At 33.8% G+C, this 25,947-nt stretch overlaps 1 protein-coding gene and 1 long non-coding RNA gene across 6 annotated transcripts; one reads left to right on the forward strand and one right to left on the reverse strand.

Annotated features, from left to right (window-relative positions):
- The first annotated feature begins 768 nt into the window (after window positions 1–768).
- Window positions 769–24,382, forward strand: LOC126973236 (zinc finger protein OZF-like). 5 transcript variants are annotated; one of them, XM_050820432.1, is made up of 7 exons: window positions 769–899; window positions 1,368–1,489; window positions 2,311–2,436; window positions 2,786–2,917; window positions 8,405–8,554; window positions 20,378–20,530; window positions 23,384–24,382. In XM_050820432.1, exons 2-7 carry the CDS (start codon window positions 1,399–1,401, stop codon window positions 23,389–23,391), a joined length of 660 nt encoding a protein of 219 aa, XP_050676389.1. In that variant the 5' UTR covers window positions 769–899; window positions 1,368–1,398; the 3' UTR covers window positions 23,392–24,382. The 5 variants fall into 5 exon arrangements, with proteins under 5 accessions (XP_050676389.1, XP_050676385.1, XP_050676387.1 ...); XM_050820428.1 differs by lacking the exon at window positions 23,384–24,382 and having other exon boundaries at window positions 20,378–23,337; XM_050820430.1 differs by lacking the exons at window positions 20,378–20,530; window positions 23,384–24,382 and adding an exon at window positions 13,682–17,121.
- On the reverse strand, window positions 17,113–22,728 carry LOC126973299 (uncharacterized). The gene is made up of 2 exons (XR_007731326.1): window positions 22,516–22,728; window positions 17,113–17,365 (listed from the first exon to the last, which is right to left on the reverse strand). It is a non-coding gene; the product is annotated as an uncharacterized LOC126973299 (long non-coding RNA).
- Window positions 24,383–25,947: the final 1,565 nt, after the last annotated feature.

The following is a 25,947-nucleotide window of genomic DNA, read 5'->3' on the forward strand; positions in this document are numbered from 1 at the left end:
GTCCTTCTTTTTTTAATCGTCCGTGCATCACGGTATAAATAATCTACATCTGACATATGGTAAATTGTGGTTGCACTTAGACATATGCCATATACCGCGCTATTATTCTAAGGACACAGTAAAAAAAAATGTTCTCGTCTCGCCATCGAGTAACTTATAATTATGGGGAGAATGAGAATAGAGTCATTAGCTTTATCGCCAATCAGGTGCCATCTGGTGAAACCGGAAGAAATTACATTTTTCTATATCTATAACTACACTACCTATACGTGGCTGTATATACGTCTTTTATGATTTAATTTTTATTGTAATATTTTAAACTAAATAAGGCATAAATAAAACAACACACCTAACTACTTTAATATTTATTTACATTAAAATTTATATTAAAACCATACTGTATCGATAATACTGTTATAACTTGTCGGTTTACTGCCGTAAAAGGAAATGCACAAAACAATAACAAAACACTTGACACACAATTGACAATTCAAAGCAATTTTCAATAAATTTTGGCTCGGATACCTGATATGTAAAGATAAGCCTATTACAATTAAAGTATCGTTTCTGCATATTTAAATGAATTTACTATGTATTAAAGGATACAAAAGAATATAAAGAAACAAAAATTAATTAAATATGCGATACAATGTATTCTGTAAATTCAGTAAGATTTGAAAATAATACTGAAATAAGGAATTGCGTCAAACGTCTTGCAAATTTGTCGCTAACGCCATCTAGCGATATAGGAAACTACCAAAGAGAGCTAATCGGCCTACATAGAAAACGCCAATGTATAGAAGTGAAAAGAAAGACCCTGCGTCTCGCTAACGCTTATAGGCTTTTAAGTTAAGAATAAATTTATTGTACATTGATTTATTATTATAGATAAATATTAGGTAAGTACTTAGTGGGTTACTAAATGAAACAATACAGCATGCGTTAATGAAAACTTTACTCACTTTGCTACACAATATTCAATTCTTTCTCCTTCATTCCACAGTCCAAACATCTTTAAAGTATTATGTTCATGCCATGAACCTAGGAATCTCAGACATAAAAATCACTTTACGAATTTACTAAAGAAATGTACACATGCCTCAAAGTTTACTTAGCTTAAAACAGTAATAATAATTATTAAAAAAAGAACGCATATTCAGCGGAGCGATGGTTAATCCAGCTTTAACAATAATTTATTGAGTTTCACTCCTTAGACTGCTGTTGTAGTAATAGATCATTCATCTTGGTTTATTAATTATGTGTAGCAATAAAAAAAAACCCAACTATTTATTTATTCATATTTCAGTTTGAATATATGTCACTTAGGTAATTATTATTAAATGAACATTAATAGGTATTTTTTGCAGGAAATGCACTGAACAACAAGAAATCTACAATATGTCTACAGGAAGTGAGATGGACAAAACTGTGAATGTAAATAGAATAAAAATTGAGCCTCTCATTAAACAAGAGGTTGAGGAGATTGAAGGTATAAAAATATTTGCATATTTTAATTATCCTCATACAACTCCCTAAAGTTAGTGAGGTTAGCTGATACACTATCATCGCCTTGATACATACTATCTGCATAGGGTTTCCACCTTTTTCTAGATGAATTAGATTATGTATGATTTCAGAGAAGGTAATAAAAAAGGACAAACGTGAATAAAGAGAGTATCATATATTTACAATCTTTAAAATGTTATTTACCTTCAAGATCTTGTTGTATTAGGATATCATCCCCACCATCTGGATGTGTTTTGGTTCTACACAGTGCGCTTTTCAAGGAGTGTTTTGTTCCACATACTACAAAGTTGTGGAATGAGCTTCCTTCTCGGTGTTTCCGGGATGTTACCTGGTATGGGTACCTTCAAAAAAATTGTGTACACCTTCCTTAAAGTCCGGCAACACTACTGTGATTCTTCTGGTGTTGCAAGAGAATGTGGGTGGCGGTGATCACTTAACACCAGGAGACCCGTACACTCATTTGTCCTCCTTTTTCCATAAAAAAATTATGTTTTTTTAGCCTGCAGTGTTCAATATAATGAGCTGAGGTGATTCACATGGAGATTCATGTGAACCGCCTCTGCTCATTCTGTCATTCCATTTTCATTGAGCTGATTTCAGACTGCTGTTACTATCTGGGAATAATGGTGATGAAGGATCTGTGCCAGTTGCTTAGAGTAGTGTTTTTTGTCTGCTGCTATTTATCCCCATTTTATAAAGGGTTGTCTCCCTCAGTAATTAGGTGCTTATTTACGGGAAGGTGGCCTATTATTTATGTCTATGTCACAACTATTTAATTTTTAGAAGCAACTTTGCCAATAGAATACACTAACATAAAAATAGAACAAGATGATGAAGTGGTGGACCAAATCAAGACAGAGCCCAGTGTGAGCAAACAGAATCTTGAGGATTCCACCGATCATAGTAATGGTGAGATCAATCTAATAGTACATAAAATATATAGTATAATTTAATTTTGGTGCTTAGTTAGGGGACAGTGGAATATTTATTAATGTATATAGACAATTAGGCAGTGCCAACCTAGTTATGAACCTACATATAGTGTTAAATTTAATTCAGTTTAATTTGGTTCTGTTATTTTATAACCAAACTTCTATTGAAAATCCACTCATAAAATTTTTCCATGCACTAGATACTAAATACCTATTTCCAGATTGCAAGTTCCATAGCTCAACTACAATTATTAAGATCCAAAGCTGCCAGAAAACCAATGCACACCTGTGTGAAGCTATATTTTGCATGTGTAATTAATTTCCAGAAGCAGCTTCGCCAACAGAAAATATTAAAATAAAATTAGAACAGTCAGATGATGATGCACTGTCTGACCGCCTCAATACAGAGTACAGTGTGAGGAAACAGAATATTGAGGATACCACTGATAATAGTAATGGTGAGTTGAATGTAATAGTACATACAATTTATATGATGATGATGATGATTGATTTTCGATCTTCGATCACAATGTTTTTTTCAAGGAACTTGCCATGCCATTTACAACCAAACTGGAGTGAGCATCCTTGCATAGTATTTACAAGAGAATATAACAGGTATATGGAATGGGAGCTCCTGTTTCCGCAATTAAACCACTTAGTTGGGCCCATGTTGCATGTAGTGGCCAGTTACACCAAACAGCCCAGCTCCTTACAGACGTTCAGAGCACTAATGCGATATTCACAGATTTGGAGTGACCTTGAATTTACAATGTTTTTTCCCATTAGTTAGCCGCTCCTGCACATTCCAGGATTACATGAGTGACCATTTCATCTTCACCTAGATATCCTTTGCACTTAGGGCAGTCTATTACGCTGTTTATGTGTTAAAAAGGGCCTATTTAGTGATGTTTGAGATATCATGTCTCTTAAGCTGATGGGGCGGCAGTGCAGGTATCACATCTTTTGACAGTCTACAGCTTGAGATGTTTATGCATTGGGTATTGTGTGGATTGTTAGTGATAGAACACATCCATGAACACATTTGGCTTAAGGTAGTGGCAAGAGTGGCAATGGGCCAGCCACTTCCCCATTGAACTGTTGATTCCCGTTTTCCATTTCAGAGTTACCCAATGTTAAAGGCAACTGTTCCTGTTCCTTGTCCGCGAACGTATTACACTCGCGATATGTATGTTGTGTCACTTTGTTTTAGTTTCCGAGTGTTGCTGAATAAAGAGATTGACAGTTCATCGCTATTTTTTCGCTGTTCACAGCGTTCACAGTTTATGTAGACCTATAAATTATCTAAGATTATAGTATATTAGCAGCACAAAAAGCTTTCTTTATCCTGGCACATACATACATCTAAAATGTTATTAAACATGATAAAATTTTACTATCACTTTGGATAAGTTGAGCTCTTATGAGAAGAAGTGGCAAGAAACTCATTGACAGGATTTAGTGATAGCAGGCTAAGTTAGGACATAATTTACAGTCAAAATTTTGTATTTTAAAAATGTTCTATTTTGCCAACTTATTAACTACTCTATAAATTTTTAATCAACTTCGAAAAGAAGAAGGTTCTCGATTCGATTGGTATTTTTTTTATGTATGTACACCGATCACGCTGAGATTTATGATCCGATTTTTGTGATCCTTTTTTAGTTTGATGCGGAATGTTTGCCATTTGGTCTCATAAATTTGACATAGTTTAGCCCAGTAGTTTTCATTATATGAACATTTTTTATGAATATTTTTGTTTACGTGGATGATGTTATTATAGTTTGTGTACTGCTTTTTGGGAGTTTTCATTTAGATTGATAATATATTATTATTACTAAGCCATGTCCCGATAAGCCGGTCTTAGGCTACCTGTCATTCATAGCTAACAAACGTTCTTCACGATTTTGGAGTCTCACAAGAACGTCAAATATATCTATATTGTTTAAGGCACGCGGAACGTTTCGAAGGCTAGCTACTTAAAAAAATACTATTTAATATATGACAATAAAAAGCAACGTAATCTTATAGTTTACCTGATGAATGACACAAAAAAAGTAAAAAATAAAAAAAACTACGTTAAAAAAAACCGACTATAAAAACTTAAAAGTATAAAATAACTAAATAGAGATTTAATTTAATACACCTCTTATGTAAATCTTATTCCTTCAATATTAATAAAATACTATTATTTGTATGTGCTACCTATTGATAGGTTTGAAGTCGGTGCCAAGCCAAATACTCCTCACGCCAGCCAAACAACCCAAGCGGACAAGCACCGACTTAAACCCTATCAATAGGTAGCATTTACAAATAATAGTTTTTTATTAATGTTAAAGGTATACGTAAGTTATTTTATGCTTTTGAGTTGTATACTTTTTTGCTGTCGGTTTGTTTAAACGTAGTTTTTTTTATCCGTTAAAATATTATTAGGTTCAGGACAAATTATAATTGTACACTGATAGTGATTAAAAATAAGTTAGTGGATGCACCAGGGTCGCACAGACTCGCGATATGCAAGGAACCGTACTCCAAACTTCTTCATCCTCAATATAACTCTTTAATATTATAATAACCTCTTGCAATTAAAATAGATTTTACATATGTTAAAGATTTACATGTATGAATGTTTTGTCAGGCAATCCTGTTATGGTTGTTGGGAGTTTATTATAGAATCTAATAGAATTTCCCAAAATTGACTTATTTGCCTTAGTGGTTCTAAAATTGGGTATGGCAATTTTATGTTTATGTCTAGTATTAATGCTACGCAGTTTATACTTTTCAACATATTAATGCATATCTTTTCGTATATACATAATATTTTCATAGATATATTCTGAAGGCACTGTAAGTATATTTATTTCTTTAGACAGATTACGTAATGAGTCTTGACTTCCAAGTTTATAGGGCGAACTGCTCTCTTCTGTAATATGAAGATGATATCAATATCGGCCGCCGTACCCCAGAGGAGAATAGTGTAAGGCTTAATACTGTGGAAATACGCTAAATATATCAATCTCTCCGTTGCTATATCCGATTTTTTTTAATCCTTATTTTTCCAACGGCGTTGGACACTGAACTTTATTTATATGACAATTTCTCAATATGGGGGCCCCATTGCAATTTGGAATCTAATGTAACTCCTAAGAACACTGTATCGGAAACTTAGTCTAGGGTTACATTATTTAGTTTAACTATTTGTTCTTTAAATACAACATTTGGCAGAGAGAATTTAATACATTAGTTTTTCCTGCATTCAACAACAAATAATTATTTGTGGAAAGACGTTGAGGGCATTATTTTAATTTCAATGATCTCTTTATCTTTTCTATTTACTTAATATAATTGATGTATCATCGGCAAATAAACTATATCTGATATTTTATCTACTAGATATGGTAGATCATTGATATATACTAGAAATAGGAAAGGACCCAGTATAGAACCCTGAGGCACTCCCATTTTTTATTGAGGAACCTTCAAAAGTGACACCGTCGATAGACACTATTTGCTCCCGACCGGAGAAATAGGAAAATATCTTATCCTTAGATGTTCCAGACTTCAGCTTCAGCTTTATAATTAATGTACTGTGTTCGACGCAGTCGAATGCCTTGGAGAGATCACAGAAAACTCCCAGGCCATCAGCACAGAATGGATAAGAGTACATCCCGCGTCTTGAGTGGACCGGACTTTTGTAAAGCCGAACTGCTTTTCATGTAATATTCCATTCATATTAAAGTGTGCCAACAGTTACTTTAGCATGATTTATTCGAATATTTTACTTAAAGCTGGTAGTATAGACATGGGCCTATAATTAGTAACATCCGAGCAGTCAGTCTTGAATATAATCGAGAAAGACAACAACACTAACATAGCAATTAAAATAAGCCGCCAAAATCGGACCAATATTTTGTATAATTCAAATAGTTTTATTCAAAATGGGATGTGATATCATTTATTGAACGTCAAAAACTACCACCCATTCTAAAAAGTATGCCTCAGACCTAAGATGAACGGGCGCAACAAATTCAGCGATGTATTTTTTTTAAATAAAACATATGCTTATAAAGTAATAACTTATTATTTAATAGCCTGAGAGCGGTCGCTCCATTGCCAATATGTGGTATCATTAAAAAGTAATTTATGTTACTAAACAAACATTTTTAACAATTCTCATGAATTTCGTAACACATATGTTTTGAACCTTTTCTGGGATCTTGTTCTAAAAGCATATACATCGCCCAACAAAAGACTTACTAATTCGACTTAACCGAGTAGTAGGCATTATAAGTTTATGACTATTGCTGGTGTTAACATTATGGTTATGACCGTGTCTAGCAAATTCACTTATGTGCTTATGTACATACATAACATTATCAAGACTAAATTTAGAAGCAACAGCCAAGATGTTAATTGCTTTGAATTTATTCATTAGGACCTAGGTTATAAATAGCGTGAATAGCCCTCTTCTGCAGCAGAAATATTGCATTAATATCGGCAGGGATGCCCAGATAGATTTGACCCGAATATACTCAACAGCCTTAATAGATAGTCCCAATAAATCATCCGTACTTTTAATATTTCAGAAAGCTTTTATTATATCGTTGTTAGTTACAAATTAGAAAGTGTATGATCAACTACTTTTTATTCCGAAAAAACTATTTTGTTGTCGATATATCATTGCTAGGCATAATATTTGCTATGAGGATCTTTAAAATTTATGAAATGATTTATGAAACTTTATTGAAGTGAAACTTCTTTGCGGCCATGAGGGTCTACCTTTACGGATGAAATGCAATAATTATAATATAAGTGACACGATGTGGGACGCTTTTGTCCAAGAAAACGGAGAGAGCTATTTAGACCGATTGAGAGAGTGTGAGAAAGGGCGAACGTAGCTTGAAGCATAGCCACGGAGCGAGAGTAGGGAGAGAACGAGTGAGAGAGAGCGAGATGGAAAAGGAGATCAAGAAAAAATACACGCTATTGGTTGATGTATTCGTTTAGTAGTTAATTAAATATTCAAATTTTAGGTTTTATAACTAAGCAATCCTGTCGCATAACGTTCTTCTACTAAATACAGTAAACGCAGAACGTTTTTATTATTTTACATTATCATTAGTATGTTTGCAGTGTGCTCATCCTTTACTAAGCAGTTGTTTAGAGTAAGTATTTGTTATTTTTTTGTTAATTTACAATTTTCATATTAATTCGTTTAAAGGTTAGGAAGTTTTAATTTATACAAATAAAACGTGGCATTTTAATTTGCCACTCCTCATTTTAGAATTTGTCATACTATTTTTTATAAAATAATATTTCATGAAATCTTTTAACGAAATTTTAATTTAGTTAATTTATTATTTTGTATAAATTTAAATTAAGGTTAGGTATTTTTACTTTTTACAAAAAATCACGAGGAATTTTACTTAATTATTCATCATCTGAGATTTTACTATTTAATATTATAAAAGATATATTAAATAAGTTAATATATTTCAATAGTTTTCTTCAATTATTTTTAATCATTATAAATGTTTTAATTACAATTAAATTCATTAAATTTCTACAAATTTGTATGCCGTAGCCGCCTGTAAATGGAATTAATTATATGTTAACTTAATACCTAAAACTCAAATTATGTAAAATTTTATGTGTGTAATTCTGTTGGTAGTTCTAATAAAGATAAAAAATAAGAAATCTAAGGCTTTAGATTAGTATAAATATAAACTAGATTTAAAAATAAGTTTGCAAACGAAGTTCTTCTGTCATGTGTACTTTGTACACACGCAATTTGTTAAGTGATTTAAATAAATATAAATATGGTGTACGAGTGTACCCGTCGACCGTTGGGGGCGGAGGTTCGAATCCCACTTCGTTGAGTTCTTTAAGCAAAGCTAAATAATTTGGATAATTCTCAATTTATTAATGTGTAATATACCAATTCACAGATGTAACACTTGATGTGAAACAGGAACAAGACGAATGCATCGATTTCAAGACTCGTAAGGAAAGCAATGATAAAAAAAAATCGTGTGAATTAATGTCACATGTTGAAGAAACACAGACTGAGGAGAATTGTTATTCTTGTAATGTCTGCGGTGAGACATTTAATGAATATAATGCTTTAATGGCCCATAACGGAAAGAAGTCTCATTCATGTAGTATTTGTGGTAAAAACTTCCGTTCAAATAGTCATTTAAAAAGTCATTTTAAAATACATACAGGAGAGAAAAATTTCACTTGTAACATATGTGGTAAAAAATTCATTTCAAATAGCGGTTTAAAAAAACATAGCACAGTACACACAGGAGAAAAACCTTATTCGTGTGACGTTTGTGGTAATAGTTTCGGTCATATTAGTACCTTAAAGGCGCATAGTTTAGTACACACAGGAGAAAAACGTTTTTCATGTGATATTTGCGGTAAAAGGTTCACTCGAAGTACTACCTTAAAAGAACATCGTTTAGCTCACACTGGAATTAAACCGTATTCTTGTAATGTATGTTATAAGTCTTTCCGTTTAAGAACTGGTTTAAACACGCATAATTTAGTACATACAGGTGAAAAACGTTTTTCATGTGATGTTTGTGGTAAAAGATTCAATCAAAGTAGTAATTTAAATAAACATCGTGTAACTCACACTGGAATTAAAAACGTATTCTAGTAATATTTGTTATATGTGTGTCCTTCCGTTTTAAAAGGCACATAGTTTAGTTCACACAAAAGAAACGATTTGATTTGGTTTGTAGTGTTGCGCTCAAAGCTTCAATTACAATTATGTTTGAAGAGACATATTTTGATACACACCAACAAGCGAGTGAAGAAAAATAGTTAACACATGCGGGGGCTAAACCAGTTAAACAACTAATTAAGGTTTATGTGACAATGATGAATATTTGTGGTCATATTTTAAACAAAATGCTGGTTTCGATTTTATTGTAAAACACACTAGAAAGTAAATGTAAATGATCAGTTAAAATTATAAATTTTAATTACTTATGAGTTCCCGATGTTTGGATTCTGTTTCAAGTGCCATGGATGCGAGGCGAATTCCTATGCTTTCATGCTTTTACTTATCATTGCTCTGTATTTAGTAAGTAATTACCAATAGATAACAAATTTACGTATTTTTAAGATGAGTGTATTAGTTTAGTGGTGAACACAAATTTTATGTAATAATCGACAGAACAGTGTAAGAAAATAGAAAGTTATTAAGTCCAAAGTTTAAAAATAATTAATTTAGATTTTATAATAAATGATTCAATAAAATAAAATTCAAAGGTTTTCTATTAATTGCTTACCAAAAGGATTAAAAAGTTATTTTGTAAGGTCATCAGGCTCCGTGCTAGGAATGGGTGTCCCTCAGAGTTCAATTCTCGGACCATTTCTGTTTTTAGTTTATGTCAATGACATACAATGTTTGCGGATGATACATCACTTTTATTTAATGTCAATCGACATGCAACTACTATTGAAGATGTAAATAATGCTATTTCTAAACAATGGTTCATATGTATAGGTAGAACAATGGTTCAAAGAAAACGAAAAAAGATTAACCCACATACTAAATTAAATGGAGACATGTTGGATCTTGTAAATAAGACAGTGTTCCTGTGTATAACTCTACATGAGAAGCTTTAGTGGGGTGACCATATATCTGCCTTGGCAAACAGACTAAGCTCTGCAGCATATGCGGTTAAGAAAATAAGAAAACTGACTGACATAGATACGGCCAGAATAGTATATTTTAGTTACTTCTACAGCATTATGAGCTATGGTATCCTTTTGTGGGGTAATGCTGATCAATACGATATATTTTGTACTGCAGAAGGGAGCCGTGAGAGCCATTTATAACATGGGATTTAGATTGTCGCTAAAGAATATGTTTAAAGAAATAGGTGTTATGACAGTGGCCTCACAATACATTTACGAGAATTTGATGTTTGTACAAAGGAATAAAAAAAAATTCATAAAACTAAGTGATTTACTTAGTATTAATACTAGAAATAAGGGTGGACTTGCCATACCTGCCACAAGACTCCATAAAGTCAGTAATTCCTTTAAAATATCCATGTATTAATTTCTATAATAAACTCCCCGAACAGATAGCAAATTTGTCTATAAACAAATTCAAAGCCTTGACAAAAAAGTAAATTATGCAGCAAAGCTATATTGGATATAGTAATCCAAGATTATTTAAATGATAAATCAGCCTGGAATTGAATTGCTCCACTTAGTGTGAAGTGTTTTTATGTGATTTAATTATTTGATATATTTTATTTAATTTGTTTGATATTATTTATTTATTGTTATAAAATCAAGTGTATGACTGAACTAAAGCCATTGTTAATCAATGTTATGAGTTCAATAAACGTTTTGATTTGATTTGACTCTTAAACTTAAAGTTACTTCGTTAAAATTTTTACTCATAAATAGAGACCGGATTATATGCTACAAAATATGCATGTAAAATAACTAAAATATGCACGAAAATCCATAAAAGGGCCAAAATATGCATAAAATTAAACAGGAAAAAAAAGTCATTTTTATATCATTTTATAAAGGCTTGTACTGATAATCGTATTATTGAAAGAAACTATTACAAGATATACTTACTTAGGTAACAATGAAATTTTAGATTTACCTTTAAAAATATGTACTACTAAGTACTGTTCTAAATGTTCTGTAGACAAATTGTGTCTATGATCGCTTAGTAAATTTTTGTAAGCGGAAAAGGAGCGTTCTACGTCTGCGTAGAATTTTTTGAGTGCAATGTTTGGGCGTACTATGAAAAGTATCGAACGATGGGCGAGATCGAGCGTAAATATGCATAATAATTATTTTTTTTCTAACATAATATGCAACTACCGCTGAAAAGGTACTAAATATTCAAAAGCATATGCAATATGCATTTGCATATTATCCGGTCTCTACTCATAAAGGTCTATATGATTCTATGCGATTCTATAAACCAAAATATTAGAATTATTTGGTGGACCAGGAGCATCTATTTTTCATAAGTTATTCTTTATACTCTATATGTTCTTTAATCGTATAGTAGGCTTTTTATATAAGGCGAGTCTTTATAACTTTTTTTAATTCAGGAGGACTAATATATTACTAGCTGACCCGGCAAACGTTGTTTTGCCATATAAAGTATAATTCACGCGATTATGTAATATTCTGGTGTGTGAGCTATATTATTGTAAAGTTTCATCACAATCCATTCAGTAGTTTTTGCTTTAAAGAAGTACAAACATACATCCAGACATACAAACTTTCACATTTATAATATTAATAGGATTTGAAATGAGTTTTGTATTTTACGGAGTCTCGTTTTTGGAATTCCTATTTTATTCTTAGTTCTAGTGTAGATCAATATCTTTATTTTGAACTAGCTGACCCAGCAAACGTTGTATTACCATATAAAGAAATTAAAAAAAAATTGGGGTATAAAAAGTAGATGCAACCGATTCTCAGACCTACCAAATTTATCGTACTAGAATTATTGTATTCGATTGCCATCTTGCAACCCTATAGTGGATTTGTGGATGGAACAGAATAATGTAAAAGATGCGATACAAAAATAGTTGCAGATCGTAGAAGGACGAAAATTTTAAGTTGTATCTATTTTTTTAATGCTGAATCATAATAAAAAAAAATATAAAAAAAATAGGGCTGGACTACCCCTTAACATTTAGGCGGTTGAAAAATAGATGTTGTTCGATTCTCAAGCCTACCCAATATGCACACAAAATTTCATGACAATCGGTCAAGCCGTTTCGGAGAAGTTTAACTACAAACACCGCGACATGAGAATTTTATATATTAGATATATTCATTCCTTCTATTATAAACCATCCATATATTAATAAAGATTTAAAAAAGTTGTAAAAATTCCACACGAAGTTATATGCCAATTCCTAACTTTGCCTGCTTTTAATAAATTTGGTTTTTAAATGTTCAATTCAAAATTATTTCTTTTTTATATTACACCAGCTGATACCCCGCGACTACGTCCGCGTACACACATGAGCGAGCACGTAGTATCGGCATTTCACTTAAATCTTTAAAATAGAACACGTAACTTCTGAATTATGTTGTTGTGACACTTTTTGTAGATAATAACGTGTTCTACAAAGTCGTAGTACATCATTTTACTCTCTCATCAATAGTTTTCGCGGCGCACGCGATGTAAAGAATAATTTAGGTAATTTTTTACACCTTCGGTTACATTAATGGAGTAATAGTAAGGATCCCTAATTTTTTGAAAATATAATATAGCCTAGCCCGGGGATAGTGTAGCTTCCCACCAGTGAAAGAATTTTTCTAATCAGTTCAGTAGTTTCGGAGCCTATTCAATGCAAACAAACAAATAATCCCTGCAGCATCCCGCTAATTCCATACCTAAACGCTTAAAATTATGACGATTTTGAGCTCTTCGAGCTAAAAGAGTAAAAATTTAAGTTAATTTTTTAAAGTGCAATTACTTTTGAATGATATCTTATTGAATAGATATCTTCTACCGGTCCGAACTGGATTCAAAATCAAAGTTTGGTCAAGCCCTTTCGAATGGTGCGGCGATGAAATGGGTCGACCCGTTCAAAAGTTATAAGAGGTTTACATCCATGCATACACACACACAGATACATACATACAGACGTACGGACACAATCGCGGAAATAGTCAGGGTAGCTTTCTAGGACCTTAAAACGTCGAGATCTGATGAAACTCGGTTTTTGAAAGACGGGGTATAACCAATTACTTACCAAATTTTTGAAAATTTTTAATTTTCTTAGCGGGAAGTTAAAAAAGATATATTTTAGGGTTGTCACATACCCAAGACTTTAATTTATATAAACATAAAGCAATATTACTGTTGTAAAAAAACAAGTATTGTATTTTATTAACTCATTAGCTACTCTGTTAAATTTATATGTTAAAATAGTTTTAGATTCAGGACAAAACATTATTGTGCACTAAATGATCAACTACTTATATTCCGAAAAACTATTCTGCTCTGGATATATCATATAGGATTTTTTTACACGCAAACTGAAACCTTATTTTTAAGTGTATTAAATAAATATAAATGGTGTGCGGGTGTACCCGTTGACCGTTGGCGGCACAGGTTCGAATCCCACTTCGTTGAGTTATTTACAAAGCAAAGCTTAAATAATTTGGATCATTCTAAATTTATTAATGTGTAATATACCAATTCACAGATGTAACACTTGATGTGAAACAGGAACAAGACGAATGCATCGATTTCAAGACTCGTAAGGAGAGCAATGATAAAAAAAAATCGTGTGAATTAATGTCACATGTTGAAGAAACACAGACTGAGGAGAATTGTTATTCTTGTAATGTCTGCGGTGAGACATTTGATGAATTTAGTGCTTTAATGGCACATAAAGGAGTAAAGCTTTATTTATGTATTATTTGTGGTAAAAACTTCGGTTCAAATAGTCATTTAAGAAATCATATTAAAATACATACAGGAGAGAAAAATTTCTCTTGTGTTGTATGTGGTAAACGATTCATTACAAATAGCGCTTTAAAAAAACATCTCCCGGTGCACACAGGAGAAAAACCATATTCATGTAACGTATGTGGTATTGGTTTCGGTCATAGTAGTACCCTAAAGGCGCATAGTTTAACTCACACCGGAATAAAACCGTATTCTTGTAATGTTTGTTCTAAGGCCTTCCGTTTAAAAAGCGGTTTACAGACGCATAGTTTAGTACACACAGGTGAAAAACGTTATTCATGTGATGTTTGTGGTAGAAAGTTTAGTCAAAGTAGTAACTTAAACAAACATAGTTTAACTCACACTGGAATAAAACCGCATTCTTGTAATATTTGTTCTATGTCTTTCCGTTTTAAGAGTGCATTAAAGGCACATAGTTTAGGACACACACAGGAAATGAAAACAAAACGAGAAAGAAAAATGTCCATGTGATGTTCGCGGTAAAAGGTTCAGTTATAATACACCTTAACTATACAATGTGTTATTAAAACACGCAAAGTGAAGTTATTCTAAGATTTAAATTTTTGGTTTATCTTTATTTATTTACTACAGATTTACATGACAGGGAGAAGTAATTTTAAACTTGGAGTCACTTACGCTGCGTTTATTATATATAGTTTAACTTAAACTGGAATAGAACCTAATTCTTGTAATATTTGTTTTAAAGTCTTCCGTTTTAAAAGTAGTTTAAAAGCACTTAGTTTAGTTCACACGAAAGAAACGATATGTTTTATTGATTTGATTGAAGTCTTTGACTGGATCAGTTTCTTCCCTGTTTCAAGTGTCATGGCGAGGCGAACTCCTACGCTTTCATGTTTATTATGCTTTTAATTATTATTGTTCTGTATTAAGTAAGTAATTACCAATAGATAACAAATTAAGTATTTATAAGATTAGTATATTAGTTTAGTGATGAGCAAACATTTAATGTGAATATCGACACAGCAGTGTATTTAAGTGAACGTTTAAAAATAATGATGATTCAATGAAATAGAATTAGGTTTTCTTTTAATGGCTCAGCAAGAGTATTAAGAAGTTACGTTTAATAAATAAAAGAACCTTTATTGTTGTTTTACAATAAGTTGCAATTAATATACATTTGTGACTGACAATCGGTTTTTCCAACAATAGCTTGGCCTTCGACAAGGGCCTCTCTTCCAATAACTTCTACCTATCTCTGTCTCTTGCAAGTGTAATCCATTCTGGACCGGCAACTCTTGAGGTCATCCTCCCCACGCCTCACTGGTCTCACCCTTTATTTTGTTTGTCATCCCTGGCGTACCATTCCGATATTATTTTAGTCCATACTTTATTCACATGTTTGAATTTCATTAAATATATATTAATTTAGTTTAAACTTATTTTATCTTTGTTTTTGTCTCCGATCATATTTTAGTTTGTGCGTTTACAATTTAAAAAAAACCGCATGTCGTATTACCGCTCTTCGACAACACTTCCCTTAAAGCTTAGAATACCGAATAGTATACCTAATACTGGGTCTCAAAATTTCGAGCGATTTCCAATTCCGCTGTCATCTGGAAGGCAAAGCCACATTGGCTTTCAAGAAGTTGGGCGTCATAAATAGAGCACGGCAATATTTCAAGCTAGCCCACTGCAGAGTGCAGGTCTGACCTCATTTTGAGTATTGCTGTGATCTCTGGTCAGGCGCACCTCAGTATCAGTTAGGACCATTTGACCGCGTGCAACGCAGTGCTACTCGAATTGTGGGGGACCCAGTGCTCTGTAAACGGCCGCAGCTCGATCATCTGGCGTTGCGGAAAGACGTCGCTTCATTTTGTGTCTTCTACCGCTTTTGTAATCGGGGGTGCTCCGAAAAGCGGTTTCACCTGATTCCTGCCGCCGAATTCCACCTTCGCACACTTCTTCCTCCACAGCGCGGTTTTCAAGGAACATTCTCCCACGCTTAACCAAGCTGTGGAATGAGCTTCCTTGTGAGATATTTCTAGAACGATACGCTCAAAAGAAGTGTGTACACTTTTTTTTGGCAAAGGCCGGCAACACTCCTGTGATTCCTCTAATGTTGCAAGAGAATGTGGGCAGCGTAGATCACTAAACATTACATGACCCGTAACGCTCGTTTGTCCTCCTCTTCCATAAAAAAAGCTGTATTTTTTCTGTTTGATGACATAAGAGGTAGGTTTCTCTGCGGTAATCTAAATGTTACTGAATATCGTTCCCAATTGAAAGTGCATAGCGAAGAGAAGCTTGTTGATTTTCCTATTCGATTATGGGCATGCATGATATCGACGAAGATCGTATAGATATTTTTCTTGATGACAAATTAACACACCTTTAAATGAAGAGACAAGCAAAATCGCTATATATATAGCTGTTTCTATCACACGATAATAACTGTTCATTATATCAGACTTTAATGACAGGGGAGAAAGAAAACTTTTTGTTCTCTCTAATAAAACCTAACGACTGAGGTGGAGTATCATATCTCTGAGAAGCACTAATTAAACTAATTCTTAGTCTGTGACACGTGTTTCTAAATTAACAAAAGTAATGAGTAGTTTGTTATTTATAACGAAGTGGTATCCCTCATTTCTAGGATTAATTCTTAAATTAATTCATTAATAATTATACAAATGAAATTTGTAACCAAAATGTATGAGGATTCGGTTACAAATTTATTTTGTATTATTAATCCCAGAAGATACTTTAAAATAACAAATTGTTTAAATTTGAAAGAGTGAGATCCCGAGTCAATTTCTTAAAATGCAATTATTGGAGTTGAGCAGGTTATCAAATGTAAAGTAGATCCTGTAGATGAAGCGACAACCTGAGAGTTAAACAAGACATACCAAGATTTACGAACCATGCGTTACTCGAACGGTTTGCTCAGTTAGAGCGCTCGGACGGAACTCGAGAGGTTGCGGGTTCGAGTCCCGCATCGTCATAAGTTTTGCTTATAAACTTAATTTATATAAAAGTAATGTATTTAATAGATTGATCAAATTTGTCGCTGATTCTGATGATTGTTTCTACTATTTATCATTTCAAACGCTCCAGAGCATTAAAAAATGTATATTTGTTCATTAAGAGTATTGTGAAATTTTACGTTGATTGTATTATTCCAGAATAAGTAAATAAATATAAATATTCATTAAATTCATTATTTTATTTCAAATTGTACATTGACATACAAACCAACATACCAACTTTTATTATGGGTTCCACCAGGCCGGGCATGATTATCAATGACTCCAGGGCTAGTTCTTCTCTCCGATACTGATGCCCGTTAACGGTCTACGTCTGCATAGCGTCAATCTGGTCATTAAAAGTAGGAGAGTGGACTGCTTCCCGTCTTCCTCTTAAAATACTCCCATAGATACTTGCCTTTGGCCACACACCTCTGGAATGATTGGTACCGTCATCAGTGATGACTCATCAACCAAACTCGCCAACTTTTTCAGTTATTTTGAAATACAATCATGCGCCAATTATGTGTATTTTTTTATTATTGTACCAACAGCACATAAGTAATCTGATTGCAAAACTAATCATTTACACTATTTTTCTCGTGACCATATCACTAAAAGACGCTTACAACAGGAATTTAAAATATAATAAGATATTAAAAAACCCAGACGAAGTGCTTCGACATTTCCTAACCTCGCCTGCTATCAATAAATATGGTTTGAAATGCTCAATTCTAAATAATTATTTTGCAATTCATTAACCTAAGAAAAAAAATCGGAGGAAGTTCTCAAGTCCACTATTTTGTTATATATGACCACTTATAACTTTTAACAGAGTTGTCCGATTTATTATTTTGGATAGAACGGATAAAGCAATACCCTCTTGTGTTTTTTGACGGTAGCTTAGTTAAATAAATTCAAAAATGAAGCATGTAATAAGTAGATTATTCCCCAAAAAATGTTAAAATAAGAACTTTTTGATAAAAAAATTTTTAACCATAAAAACTAAGGTTTTAAACGAATGTAAGTGTACCCAAGTAATCTTGAGTCGCGTATCACGCTATACGTATTACTTTGCTTATTTGGCGCCGACTATTTACATTAATTATGAAGTTTTTATATTAATTATATTTATTACCACGAATTATGACTACCAACAGATGAAATGTGAAAAATAAAACAGAGTACTGGTGATGCCGTGTACACGGGCCATACAGATTTCTCTTGGGATATCGTCAACTAGTGCCGGGAGAAACTTGTGTCTTCTATCGAGTCCTCTCTGTAGAAGGTTGCGGAATGGGGTAAACTAAACTCAGTCCAATTTAACCCCCAGAAGACTCAAGTTTGATACTAATAATCCCCATTTCTCTTATCACCGCTCTTTGACAACACTTCCCTTAAAGCCTCGACTAGTATCGGAATACTTAGTCTCCAAAACTTAGCGAATGCCAATTCTGTAGACATCTGGAGGACAAAGCCAAAGGCTTCGAAGAACCTGGGCGTCATAATTAGAGCACGGCAATATTTCAAGCCGGCCCACATTCTACTGCCAATAACAAAAATTTTTTTGACATTCATAAGTGTCATTTCCATGACCTACATGAATAAAGTGATTTTGATTTGACCTACAAATACTTTGCAAAGCATAGTCTCGATTTCAGACACAAGTTTGTTCCGTTTCTCGTCAACGCTATCCCGGGACATGTTGGCACGGCCGGTGTAGGAAGCAAACCCTGTGCTGTCGTCTGCTGAAATGCTAGTGACCCATTTCCACAACTTCTTGGGAAGCCCATAGGATGGCAGTTTCGCTATCAGCGATTTATGCCACACCCGATCGAAGGCCTAGGCTATGTTCAAACTCACCGCCAACGCCTCTTCTTTCGACTCCACCGCTTGCGCTCATTTATGGGTGAGGTATGCAACATAATCACTAGCTGAGCGACCCTGACGTAGATCGTACTGGTAGTCACTGATGAGCTGGTGTTCCTCTAGGTATCCCAAGAGCTGGCGGTTGATGACTCGATTATTTTGGAGAATATGGAGGTAATGACAATGGGGCGGTAGTTGGACGGATCCGAGCGTTCACCTATCTTAGGGATCGGGTGCACTAAAGCCGCCTTCCATAATTTCGGGACTACGCTTGATGAGTTGGTAGTCGGAAAAGACGGGTAGGGACGGGCGCCAGTTCCGGAGCACATGTCCGCAGCACTATCGGGGGAATGCCATCGGGCCCGCTCGATTTGTGAATGTCGTTTCTGTAGGTAATCTTAAATAAATAAATGTAGATTCGTCAAACTTTGTTAAAGCATTTTGTACTGTCTCCTGAGAAGAAAACTTTTTATCACGTAGAAAATTGTCCAAATTACAAAAAAAATGGTTGGTTTCGAATTGCAGTTCCTATAGATTTAAAACGCTTTCTGGTACTGTAGATCTCGGGTTATCATGACGCATTAATGGTGAAGATCAATTCATGAGTCGGGGCTATTTCACTTCTAGTTTTGCTATCATTGTTCGAAGTTCGGCACAATAGACATCTGCCGTTATTGCTAGACCAGATCGGAGAATATATATAGCGAATAACACCATGCTGAGACCACCAAACAGTCACCATTACCTTTTTATTGGTAAGCTTTACTTTTTTAATACACTGTTGCGGCGTTTCACCTGGGGTCAGCCTTTGCATTTTTTGCTTACGGTTATCGTAAAGAATCCTCTTGTCATCGCATGTTACAATTCGATCCCATATTCCTTCATATCTGTATCGATTCAACAAGGCAACTCAAGTTTCAACACGCGTTTCTGCAATTCAATTCATTGTTATTCACCTGTGTAGGCGGTCTGCCACGTGGTTCGTTCTTCAAATCAAATCCATCACGAAAGCGTTTAAACCAAAATCGCACGTTGCGATCATTAGCAATCTCTAAACGCAAAACTGATATTGCGAGCTGTTTCTGCCGCGTTAGTTCCGCATCGGAACTCTTGTTCAAAAATCACCCGAATTTTCCATCCATCTTTTTTGTCTAAGCTGAATAAGAAAAACAAATGAAAGTCGATAATCGAATGTTGCACGTTTTTTAAAAGAAGAACTACATAGGTACCATGGTACCACTACGACATTTCACTCAAATATCTCAAACCATGAAGGTTCTATGTCAATTCGAAGTACCTATTACAGTAAAACGGCAATTTCATACTTTAACCCCTATTATTTGCTATGAGGATCTTTGTGCATCCAAACTTAATCTTTATTTTGAGTGACTAAGTGGTTCAAATAAATATAAACATTTTATGTATTGAAATCTATGAACGATGCTCTGGCGCTCTTAACTCAACGGGTGTATCCGATGACCATTTGAGGCATAGGTTGGGCATCGTTGAATAATTTAAGCAAATTTAATAATTTGGATCATCCTAAATTTATTAATGTGCCATATTACAATTCACAGATGTAACACTTAATTTGAAACAGGAACACAACAACAAATGCATCGATCTCAAGACTCGTAAGGAAAGCAATGATAAAAAAAAATCGGATGAATTAATGTCATGTATTGAAGGAACACGCACTGAGGAGAAGTGGTATTCTTGTAATGACTACGGTGAGGCACATACAGAAAAGAAGTCTTATTCATGTAATATTTGTAGTAAAAGCTTCAGTTGCAAAAGTCATTTAACAAATCATTTAAAAATACATACAGGAGAGAAAAAATTCTCTTGTAATGTATGTGGTAAAACATTCATTAAAAATAGCGCTTTAAAAGAACATCGCATAGTACACGCAGGAGAAAAACCTTATTCATGCGATATTTGCGATAGTAGCTTCGCTAGCAGTACTAACCTAAAGAGACATAGTTTAAATCACACCGCTATAAAGCGGTATTCTTGTAATATTTGTTGTAAGTCTTTTCGTTTTGAAAGTGGTTTAAAGGCTCATAGTTTAGTACACACAGGAGAAAAACAATATTCATGTGATGTTTGTAGTAAAAGGTTCAGTTGCAAAAGTCATTTAAGTAATCATTTAAAAATACATACAGGAGAGAAAGATTTCTCTTGTAAAATATGTGGTAAAAAATTCATTAAAAATAGCGCTTTAACAGAACATCGCATAGTACACACAGGAGAAAAACCTTTTTCATGCGACATTTGCGGTAGTAACTTCTCTCGTAGAGCTACCCTAAAGAGACATAGTTTAAGTCACACCGGAATAAAACCGTATTCTTGTAATATTTGTTCTAAGTCTTTCCGTTTTGGAAGTGGTTTAAAAGCTCATAGTTTAGTACACACAGGAGAAAAACATTATTCATGTGATATTTGTAGTAAAAGCTTCAGTTGCAAAAGTCATTTAACAAATCATTTAAAAATACATACAGGAGAGAAAAATTTCTCTTGTAATGTATGTGGTAAAACATTCATTAAAAATGGCGCTTTAAAAGAACATCGCATAGTTCACACAGGTGAAAAACCTTTTTCATGTGATATTTGTGGTAAAAGGTTCAGTCGAAGGTGTCGCTTAAAGAAACATAGTGTAACACACACCATATAAATAAAATCGTATTCTTGTAATATTCGTTGTATATCATTCCGTTTTAATAGTGGTGTAAAGGCACATCGTTTAGTTCACACAGATGAAAAACGAAATAAGAAAGAAAATCTTTGTTCATGTGATGTTTGCGGTAAAATGTTCAGTAAAAATAGAACTTCAATATTGCATATTGTAATTCATACAAGAAGTAAGCACAAATTCAAATATTTTTATTCAAAATCACTTATTGAACGTCAAAAACTACCACCCATTCAAAAGAGACAGACCTGAGAAGAATGGGCGCAAGAAAATCAGCGGGCTTTTTTTTATATAAAAATATGGATTACAATGTGATATCGTACAATAAACATTTATAATTAAAGAGCCTGAGGGTGTTCGCTTTATTCCCAGTGCGTGGTGTCATTAAGAAAATCGTTTATGCTATAGTAACCTTTCCCACACAAACGTTTTTTAACAATTCTTTTAAATTTCGTAACACATTTGTTTTGTATATTTTCTGAGATATTGTAGAAGCAAATATATCGCCAAACAAAAGACTTACTAACTCGACCCAACCGAGTAGTAGGCATAACAAGTTTGTGTTTGTTCCTCGTGTTAACATTATGAATGTCACAGTTTATAGAAAAGTCCTCAAGGTGCTTATGAACATACAGAACATTATCAAAAATATATTGAGAACAACAACAGCACACTAGAAGAACTTAATGAATTCAATGTTTGTGGTAGAAGATTAGTGATAAATAAAATATGACCTCTCGATGTTTCGATAGTGTTTCAAGTGCCATGGATGCGAGGTGAACTCCTACGCTGTCATGTTTATTATGCATTTACTGATTATCGTTCTGTATTTAGTAAGTTACTACCACTAGTTAATAAATTAATAATATGATTAGTATATTAGTTTACGTATTACTTAGGTGAGCAAAAATTTAATGTAAAAATCGACACAGCGGTGTATGAAAAAAGATGGTATTTTAAGGAACAGTTTAACAATAATCATGATTCAATGAAATAGAATAAGGTTTTCTTTTAATTGCTTACCAAAAGAATTAAAAAGTTACACTCAAACTTTAAGTTACATAGTTAGAAATTTTTACACATAAAAATTTGGCACCCAATTTAATGTTTTGTAAATATCCGTCATTATTAGAATTATCATGATTATCTATTATCGCTACCTAACAAATCAGCAAAAAGGTTTATATCTTGCTAACAAAACACATGTTTGTTAGCCTACCTAGACCATTGCTTAGAAGATCGTTAGCATATACACTTCTATAATGTAAAGATATTCTAAAAGAAGTTTAATTTTGATGATTGCTCTGCTATTGTAAAATTTATAATTATGATAAATGGCGCTTTTGATATTTTTTAATATTAAAAGCGTCATTTAACTGTGTGCTGCTAATATGCAAAAAGGATTGTGTGGTTTTATGAAACCACGGTAAAAGTGAAACTTTTTTTCACATAGACATTTAACTAAAAATAATATTCCATTAAGCGTATAAAAATCGCTTTATCAATCTTAATTTTATACTTGGACTATTACTCATTCCAAATGAGTAATAGTCTATACACTACACGGTCAGCTGCTGCGAACTATAGGCGCCGCGCCGCCCGACCGTCACGCGATTGCAACACACAAACGAAAAAGTTTGAGACGATGTAATAAAAGTTTCACTTTAAAAAAGGATCAAATGTTTTGAACAATGTCAAGAATATTATTATCAAATATAAAAATGTTGGATGTTAATATAATCGTACAGTCTGTCAGCAAAATTGTTGTTTCAGGATTTATTATATGTCTTCATAGTACCATTAATATGTTTAATGATTTGATTATTTTCGCCATTTAATAAAGAAAGGAAGAAATATTAATTTTTCACTTGTTAAAATACCACCATTTCAGAAATTTGAGCTCTAATCAGAAGAAGTGGGGAGAAACTCATTGCCTATATTATTATATTATCACAATCGAAATTAGAATCCCCGAAAACAGGACCGACCAGGCACCACAAGCAGCGACCGTTGACGAGAATGATGCATGAACCAGCAACCGCTTCCCTCGCACATATCTTAGGGAAAGTACGACCCGCCTCGAGCTCCTGCCATTTGCGAGCATGACAATCCCTGCCCCGGGAACTCAACCAAAAAACCTAACAGAATCTGTGTAATATATTATTTGCTGACGAAGTAGCAATATTAGTAAATAACTAAATAATAAGATAGTAATCTCTACTAATATTATAAATGTGAATGTAAGTTTCTTTGTTACGCTTTTACGCCGGAGCTCCGAACCGATTTTACAGATACAGCGATAGACTAGAGCTTGGAAATCCATAATTCCCGCGGGATTTGTGAAAAACTGAAATTCACGTCGATGAGCTACAACTATATCAATTATATGTTTACTTTGCCATAGCAATCTTCCTCGAAATATAATTCATATAATATGTTGGGAACGAGAGCGAAAACGGGAACCGTAACTGGAAGGATATGAAATAATCTTCAATTCCAAACTGCTTATTATTTTTAAAAACCCTTTATCTACACGGACGAAGTCGCGGGCAACATCTAGTCATAAGTAAATGGATAACTTATTTTTTTTTTCTTATAATAATATTGACAATTTATATTATCAAATTATCTTGCCCCAAACTAGGATTAGCCTGTACTATGCTGCGAGATAGCAATATAAACGTCCATGACTCGAAAACAATACCTATTTTTTGCGATAAATACTGAAACAAAGAAAAAAAAATCTATTGCAAATAACTTACAGTGTGTTAGTTTAAAACATAACTATAAAACAATTTAAAATATAAAAAGCTGATTCGAAGTGGTTTCTATTGGCTGCAATACAGTCCTTTAAACGTTGAGACTATTTATCTAACTTCTTCTTCACTGCCAATCGTACGGATTGTTTTAGGGACTACAAGAGCTGACTTTCATAAGTCAGTATTCCTTTTGAGTATGAGTGCCGGAATAAACGCGTTAGCACCGACGTCAACTCAGGGGCACACCTTCTGAGCACAATTGTAGAAATGTCATCCAGCCCGCTCGACTTCCTTACGTCCAAAGTACTGTACTTCAGGCATAGAGCTCCGACACCGCGGGATGGTCGGCGGTGTTTTTTAGTTGTCGTCAAGAGTCGAGTTGGAGCCAAAAAGACTGGAAAGAAGATCGGCTTTCTCTATTGCCGTATAGGCCAGGGTGTCATTCTTTTTTTGCGACGGCGGCAGGGAAGGCTGGTTGAAGTTATCAAGAGCACCTTTCGACAACGACCAGAACTTGCGTGTTCCAGTCGGGTAACTAAATATAATATAAAAGAAAACAACTGAAAACCACATACTTATATTAATTATTTTAAAAAAATAACAAAAACATAAGCTGATAAGCACTTTGGTGCTAAGACATATGATCAACATTACAAACTAAAGAATTTACGAATACCCTCAATATTAACAAGAAAAGTATAATACATTGTTGGTTTTCATACAGAGTGATTTTTTTGTCAACTAACAATGTACAAGAACGACGAGGAGGGTGACAAGTAAATATCTTATATCTATATGAATAAAAAGATTGAGTTTTGACAGAAATATTGTTTTAATTTAATTTCACATTTTTAATGTCGGGGCCTGTTTTACAAATTTAGGCAGATCATTTATAAGGTAAGGAACCAAGTACTGGAGCCTGTTCTTACTATAAACATTTGAAAAATCTCGGCAAGAGTTATTTTAAGTCTTACATACTACAAGTTACCCAATCATTTTACAAAAAGCGTTGAAACTGAAGATTTGGAGCAATTACTTTGGAGTTTTTTCTGTGGTAAGTGGGCCTTAAATGAATAAATACCCAGTGCTCTGTGAACAGCTGGATCACTTAGCGTTGCGTAAAGACGTCGCTTCATTGTATGTCTTCTACCGCATTCATCACGGGGAGTGTTCCAAAGAGCTGTTTAATCTGATTCCTGCCGCCGAATTCCACCTTCGCACGACACGCCACAAATTAGGATATCATCCCCACCATCTGGATGTGTGGGGGTCCTCCACAGTGTGGTTTTCAAGGAGCTTGCTCCTCGTATTACTAAGCTGTGGAATGAGCTTCCTGTGCGGTGTTTCCCGGACGATACGACATGGGTAAAAAGACTTCAAAAAAAGCGCGTACACCTTCCTTAAAGGCCGGCTATGCTCTTGTGATTCCTCTGGTGTTGCAAGAGAATGATCACTTAACACCAGGTACGCTCATTTGTCCTCCTATTCCATAAAAAAAAAGTTGATTTTTTAAGCCGAATTAGTAATAAGCCCCATGAAGATTCTATATTTTTCGTTATAATTTTTAAGAGGCCAATAGTTATTGTCTCTTAGTAAAGATAAAGCCTTGACATAAATTCTCAATGATTGAGTTTAACAACCTGTTTCATTTATTTCATTCACAGATAACTCTGATTATCAACTTACTAATACGTTG

This window comes from Leptidea sinapis, chromosome 29 (assembly GCF_905404315.1).
Source record: "Leptidea sinapis chromosome 29, ilLepSina1.1, whole genome shotgun sequence".
Taxonomy (NCBI): domain Eukaryota; kingdom Metazoa; phylum Arthropoda; class Insecta; order Lepidoptera; family Pieridae; genus Leptidea; species Leptidea sinapis.

Excerpts from the sequence above, each read along its gene's own strand:
- LOC126973236 (XM_050820428.1), top strand. The coding sequence starts at position 1,399 with ATGTCTACAGGAAGTGAGATGGACAAAACTGTGAATGTAAATAGAATA. Across the intron at positions 2,437-2,785 it reads TTCCACCGATCATAGTAATG|AAGCAGCTTCGCCAACAGAA; the intron begins GTGAGATCAATC and ends ATTAATTTCCAG. Across the intron at positions 8,555-20,377 it reads TTATTCTTGTAATGTCTGCG|ATGTAACACTTAATTTGAAA; the intron begins GTGAGACATTTA and ends TACAATTCACAG.